Source organism: Ipomoea nil, unplaced genomic scaffold (genome assembly GCF_001879475.1).
Source record: "Ipomoea nil cultivar Tokyo-kokei standard unplaced genomic scaffold, Asagao_1.1 scaffold0268, whole genome shotgun sequence".
NCBI lineage: Eukaryota > Viridiplantae > Streptophyta > Magnoliopsida > Solanales > Convolvulaceae > Ipomoea > Ipomoea nil.
The window spans coordinates 3,786,459-3,793,555 of record NW_017616696.1 but is presented as its reverse complement, the minus strand read 5'-3'; the positions used below and the strand labels follow the sequence as shown (position 1 = coordinate 3,793,555).

General features: G+C 36.3%; 1 protein-coding gene and 1 non-coding gene across 2 annotated transcripts; one reads left to right on the top strand and one right to left on the bottom strand.

Annotated features, from left to right (window-relative positions):
* The first annotated feature begins 515 nt into the window (after positions 1 to 515).
* Positions 516 to 2,593, top strand: LOC109149017 (probable tRNA N6-adenosine threonylcarbamoyltransferase). Its single transcript, XM_019296653.1, has 3 exons — positions 516 to 1,205; positions 1,817 to 1,972; positions 2,116 to 2,593. Exons 1-3 carry the CDS (start codon positions 642 to 644, stop codon positions 2,467 to 2,469), a joined length of 1,074 nt encoding a protein of 357 aa, XP_019152198.1. The 5' UTR covers positions 516 to 641; the 3' UTR covers positions 2,470 to 2,593.
* Positions 2,594 to 2,686: 93 nt separating this feature from the next.
* Positions 2,687 to 2,758, bottom strand: TRNAM-CAU. The gene has a single exon. It is a non-coding gene; the product is annotated as a tRNA-Met (tRNA).
* Positions 2,759 to 7,097: the final 4,339 nt, after the last annotated feature.

Genomic DNA, 7,097 nt, shown 5'->3' with positions numbered 1-7,097 from the left:
CATATGTGCCATCTGAGCACAAGGTGCTTGCCAATACCAACTTGTATTTAGAAAAAGTAAATGATATAATAGAGGGTAAAATAAAAAAAAAATACTAAAATCAAAATAATATGAACCATTCATTTCAATCAATAATTATACTAATATTTTTTAGTTCCTTTAAAAAGTCTAATGACTATTATTGGGTTTTTTTAGATTATAAAAATAGAGAATGTAGGTGTTGAATAGAATATCTTATTGAAACAAAAATTATATAAATAGTTTTGTATCAAGTACCTTGTGCTCAGATAGCATTTCCGTGACTCCCTAAAGAGATATTTATAAGGTTTTGTAATACAAATATTAAATTTGTGAGTGTTCTATTGCATTCTTTTTGAATTTAGGGGCAATTATGCTACTGTGACTAAGTGAAGGGTTTATTCGACTATTTGTTCACAAGAAATGCAAAGAGTACAAAAGAATAAGCAGAAAGTACAAGCTTGCAATGCAAAGTTCAAACCAACATTTTTTAGGACATGAGAATTCCGTTAGATTTTCGCCTCCATAGTCCATACAGCCCTATTTCTGTCGCTCTCTAAAACCCCTCCGGCAGAAATCTAGGCTCGCCGGCGACGGCGACCCTGACAGACAGTTATCCGAAAATGAAGGAGGAGAAGAAGCTAATAGCCCTAGGTTTCGAAGGCTCCGCCAATAAAATCGGCGTCGGAGTGGTAGCGCTCGACGGCTCGATCCTCTCCAATCCCCGCCATACCTACATCACTCCGCCGGGACAAGGCTTCCTCCCCCGCGAAACTGCCCAGCACCACCTCCACCACGTCCTCCCTCTCATCAAATCCGCCTTACATTCCGCCGGGATAACCCCAAAAGACGTCGACTGCCTTTGCTACACTAAAGGCCCGGGCATGGGCGCACCCTTACAGGTCTCCGCCGTGGTGGTTCGCGTCCTCTCCCAGCTCTGGAACAAGCCCATCGTTGCGGTGAATCACTGCGTCGCGCATATTGAGATGGGCCGGGTCGTGACCGGCGCGTTTGACCCGGTAGTGTTGTATGTTAGTGGAGGGAATACTCAGGTGATAGCTTATAGCCAAGGGCGGTACCGGATTTTCGGAGAGACCATTGATATCGCAGTTGGGAATTGCTTGGACCGATTTGCTAGGGTTCTCAAATTGTCCAATGATCCAAGCCCTGGCTACAACATTGAGCAGGTGATGTTAGCTATAAATCTACTTCTGTTACTACTTTCATTCGATTTATAGATGCCTGCATTTTCGTTCAACCCTAAAGATTAAAATTTTATGCTTGAGGAAGAATATCAATCAGTGCATATATTACTGCTAAATGATAAATTGAATGATCTGATGAGGCCTATAACCAGTTCCATTTCCAGTTCATTGAAGAAGCCTAGCTAAGTAGCTAATGTTGAAATTTTCGAATTTAGATGTTAACTTTCATTATCTGAATATAGACTTCAGAAAGGTAAAACACATGCAAAATAGCAGTTTAAATCCAAGAAACAGTTTTTTAGCAGTTTAGCCTTCGCAGAAATGCAAAAAACAGTATCATACTAGGGGCTATTGGTGTGTATACAAGGCCAAAAGGCCTTCAAAGTTTCTCTCTTTACCTTTGGTAATACAATTTTTCATTTGTCAAGAGAATCCAATGCTCCCTTTTATGTGTCCAATTTGGTTAGTAAGCGCTAACTCGAGTGGTATAGAACTCAGTTTTCTTTTTATATTTAGTGTTAAGTGTATAAAATCCGTATCTAAGAAAAGAAGCAACTAAATAGGGAACATGGCTGATTTGTTTTTCCTTACAGCTTGCTAAGAAAGGAGAAAAGTTTATTGAACTTCCATATGTAGTAAAAGGGATGGATGTTTCATTCAGTGGAATCTTAAGCTATATTGAAGCCACCACCGAAGAGTTGCTGAAGAATAACGAGTGCTCCCCTGCAGATCTTTGCTACTCTTTACAGGTGGGTTCGTTTTGAAACGTGTACTAGGTTTTGATTTGTATTTTCATATAACACATAATACGTATATAACTCTTTACTGAAACCCGTAAAGCAAACTGCTCGATACTTGATTTGCTTAATGCTTATACGTGTTATTCTTTTAGGAAACTTTGTTTGCAATGCTTGTGGAGATCACTGAAAGGGCTATGGCACACTGTGATAAGAAAGATGTATTGATTGTTGGCGGTGTGGGATGCAATGAGCGATTGCAACAGATGATGAAAACTATGTGTTCTGAGAGGGGTGGCAAATTGTATGCGACTGATGACAGGTACTGCATTGACAACGGAGCAATGATTGCGTATACTGGCCTCCTAGCTTTTGCTCACGGAGCATCGACTCCAATGGAGGATTCTACATTTACGCAGAGATTTAGAACTGATGAAGTGCTAGCAATCTGGAGGGGGAGGGAGAAGGAATCAAGTAATGCCTCCAGTGGTAGTGTGGGAAGCATATAACTGGCCACTTGAATGTTTCTGGTTCCCACAATGTTTGTTATATGCATCATATGACAATGGCTACTTAAATTCTTGAAATTAAAATGTTATAGCTTATAGTGCATTTAATTGCTTAATTTTCCAATGCCTTTTATTTCGAACAACTTATTGCTGTGTTCTGTTTGGTGCTGGGTGTTTAGAATGTGCAAAAAGGGATTCAGAGATGGAAGCCACTCCATATCAGAGCCAGGTTTCGATCCTGGGACCTGTGGGTTATGGGCCCACCACGCTTCCGCTGCGCCACTCTGATTGTTGATGATTTATTACAATGTTTTTCTCTTATCCGGTAAAACCCAAAAAGGTTGTCGCAATGGAGAATCTTTTGCTGATAATTCCCGTTAATATTCATTGACGTCACTCAGATTCATATTTTTCACTGGTTTATGTTTAACCATTTTCCTCGCATCAATAATATCATTAGATGATGTTAAAGTGTTAAAGTGGACAAACTTGGGATTTTGTTTTTGTATTACTGTATTTAGTTTTGGGGGCAAATGTAACCTTTTCATTTTGTGAGGTAATTTCATGGAATATCATTTTTTTGTCAAACCATGAGATTTTTTGAGTATGCCCTAATTGTAAAAGGCAACTTTAAGTACGTACCATATTCAAATTAATCTTCATTCGCATTGAACCGGCCCAATTAAGAGGTAAAGTGCTGGCCAGATTGACTTTTTCATACGAGAAGGGGTTCGAACTCTTATGAACTATCATTTTGAGTACCTCTATATTAAGTTTCAAAAATCTGGAATCCAAGTTAAAAGATTAAAAGTTACATAGAATTGTAAAAATGAATTTTAATCCTAACATTTGAGGGAAATAATTAAAACATATTCATATTTGTTGTAATTTAGCCTACTGATTAGCTCAATCTACCGGGATTGTTGTACGGTAACGCGCCAATTATATGTATAAACAATATTGCAATATGGAATGGGAGAGTAGAGAGAATAGTAGAACACATGATATAAGAACTTCAAAAAGGCTCATCTTATTCATCCTTCAACATGTATATATATACAAAATAAGACAACCCTTCATTTCCTAACATAATGAGGGAGTTGAAGATAGGGCAAATGAAAAGCCTCAATGATAATGGCCATTCAATAATATATTTATAACACTCCCCCTTGGCCATTATCTAACAATACTCATGCCTCGTTAAAAACCTCGCTAGAAAAACCCAGTGGGAAAAACCTAGACGAGGAAAAGAGTACATGAAGTATGTCAAACCATGTGTTGCACTGATTGCCTCATTAAAAACCTTAGCCTAAGAAAACCCCGTGGGGAAAAACTTAGCTAAGGGAAAAAGACTACAACCATATGCTTTCAGAGCATAATCTTCAGGATTTCAAAAGTCCTCTAGATTGCCCATTCTAGCATAGCTAGGGGTTGTCGTTCCCCGTGAAGATAACAATCTTCTTAGCCAACGCATCCCAATTTTATAAACATATTACTCAAAAGTGGATGTAGGGAGAGACATAGTGAACATATATATCTGCAAGATTATTCACTAGGGCAAACTTTCTGAACAAGAATTTTACCACTCTTCTGGAGTTCAAGTGTGTAGAAGGACTTAGGTGCACGCAATATGTTTTGTAAGGTTCCCCTTAACAAAACTATTACTTGTTCGGGCAACACAATCTTTATTCATCCTCATATGGGACATTGGGGGTAAAACATAGCATAACCAGTTTGGGACTTGGCATCATAGGGATCAAAAAAAAAAAAAAAAGAGCCAGTACTCAAGTAGCCCATTAAAACCACATATTGGTTTTTCACATAAACGTCAAAATCTTTATACCTCGAAAATGCTAGAGGATATGTTAAACACAATTCTAATATTTCATTGTAGAGGGAGCACTAAACTTTGCTAGCAATTTCATCGCAAATTCAATATCAGGCCTGATGCGACTATAGAACTTCTAGTTCTATAATAGTGCTCCAATAAAAATATCAAGTAATGGACTTCCAGTCCCAAAATATCCTCATTATCATCTTCGAGTCTAAATTGTCCTTTATCTACTTCAAGAGATTATTGGATAACCGTTAGTGTGATAAGTAAATAATACTTATCCATATAAAAACATCTTCAAGACATTTTTCAAATAGGCTAACTGGTGTATAAAACTTCTTCAAGGAGAAGCTCGATCTTCAGGTCGAGACAATACTTGGGTTTCCAAGTCTTTTCTTTCAAAACTCCGTCTATCGGCATGAGTTGATATCACCAAGCTCTCTATGTGTTTCAATGATATTTAAACCATCAATATCGACTATAATAATAAACAAATAACTCCATTAGCAATTCTTTAACGAACACGTAATGGTACATATTTGCATATTCCTTCTTCTGGAGGAAAAATACACAGTCAACTCAATCATTCAATATGCATTCCTTCTTCAGGAGGAAAAACACTCAGTCAATAATTTTCAATTCTTACAAAGAATTTTGTAATTTAATGATACACGTTGCGATTTTCACTTTCCACATTCCAAAAGTGTTGAATCCATCGGGGATTTACAAATAAATATTAGCGTCTAATGACCAGTAAATTACAGTCATGACGTTCATCAACTGCATATCTAAATTCATAATTCACTGCCAATAATGTTAATTTGCGGAACGTAATGCCATATGTTGTGGGAGAGAATATTTGATCAAAATTAATTCAGGGTCTCTGCGAAAAACCCTTAAGCTACCAGTCTCGCTTTATATCATACCACCATATTATTTGTATTTCTCTTTCGTACAAACACCCATTTGTAACCTACAAGGTTAACATTAAATGGTGTACGTGTTATAAAGAGAATACAGTTTTAGCGAGCTGAGCTATACATGCCTTAATTGCTCCGTTATACATAAAAAATACCAAGGCACAACTGGTGCTTAGCTCTGGATCCAGATTCTCATATAACGAGAACAATTTATAAAGGCAATTTTGTTGTCGACAACTATAACATTTTTCATAAATTTCTCCCATATATATAAAATAATGGCAATTTCTATTTCAACCAGACTCTAGACATTTCCCAAAGATATTTTTATCTGGTCGTTCCGCATCCCCAGTATTACGATTTTGGGTGCACCTAAAATTTTTACTAGGGTTTTCGCCTTCTGGACGAATGTCTTCAGGACATACTTCTTTAAGCGATTTCAAGAGTGACACCATTTTCTACTAGATTTAGCTTTTCGTGGATTATACCAACGTGTCTCCACGCTTCTGGCGTCAAAGAGCATTGGTAGATACATATGGTCCAAGTTGGGGAAAATATGTAGGACCTAGTCACTCTTTTTATGATCAATATATATATTGACAGATTAATTATCTTCTGAACTTCTAGTTCAGTTTACTTCTTCTGAACTTCTATTTCAGTCTACCTAGTACGTGGATTTAAATATTGAAGATCTTTTTCATCAATCATCCATAGACTTTCTCGGCATTCTATTAAATTTGAGCTCTTATCTCCCCCTAATGCCGTGAAATGATCTTCATAAAGTGTGCAATCAGCGTACCTAATTATATATTGATCCCTTATCATGGGCTCTAAGAATTTAAATAACAGACGGAGGTTTATAATCAATATATACATGCCCACAAAGGTACGCTATGGTGGTGATATAGGAAAAAGACTGCACACTGTGAATAAAAGGCAGATGGGAAATGTTTGGTTTTATACCACGTACTAGGTTCTAGGGGGAATAATTATGATATGCAGTATGTTAGATTGTGATAACCACAATAACATATAAAAATGATGTCCCCAACAAGAAAATATATAATTGCCCAAGATGACGCACTTTAATAATATATCGCAACATATGAAGTACCCAAACCATATATGAAATCATCTAAGAGTAACATATATAATCAGATATGAAAGCGTACATAACAAATGATAATATAAGGGTACACAACAATCACAAGGAAGTTTGAAGGTTGTCAAATAAAATAGATCTTCAAGATCTTCTAAAAATTCTTATCCTGAACTTTACATTAGGTCACTCATTGGTTTGGGAATTGTTTCGTGCAAATTCACATGATATAATTCACTCCCTCATTTGCTTCGGGCAAACTAATATGAAATACTTTATTCCTTCGTTTGCTTCAGGCAAATTGATATGATATAATTCATTCTCTCGTTTGCTTCGGGCAAATTGATATGATATAATTCGCTTCTATCTTCCAAATCAAAAACATCTAAATCAATCATATCATGTATGAAAATAAGTCAAAGATCATTTTTATAAAGGAGTATTGCACTAAGCCATATTCTGAGAGAATTTAGTCATGTTGACATCATAAATTTAGTCAAAAGAAGATTCTCATAATTTGTTGATAATAGCAATCCTTCCGGGATTGATAATAATTCAATATTGAATTAGCAACCAATCAATTTCATATGAGAGTCATGTTGCACGCATGAGAAAAAATTCCATAAATAAGCATGCAAACTAAGAGAAGTAACTCTAAGGAGTAAACTTCCCGATAGTAAATTTCGAATATTTAATCCAAGTAGTAAAATCAGCAAAGTAAAATCACATTGCCCTCATAATAATTTGCATCCAAAAAAATAACTTTGCACTCAAA

Coding starts and splice junctions, on each gene's coding strand:
- LOC109149017 (XM_019296653.1), top strand. CDS start 642: ATGAAGGAGGAGAAGAAGCTAATAGCCCTAGGTTTCGAAGGCTCCGCC. Junction 1,206..1,816: donor CTGGCTACAACATTGAGCAG/GTGATGTTAGCT, acceptor TTTTCCTTACAG/CTTGCTAAGAAAGGAGAAAA. Junction 1,973..2,115: donor ATCTTTGCTACTCTTTACAG/GTGGGTTCGTTT, acceptor TTATTCTTTTAG/GAAACTTTGTTTGCAATGCT.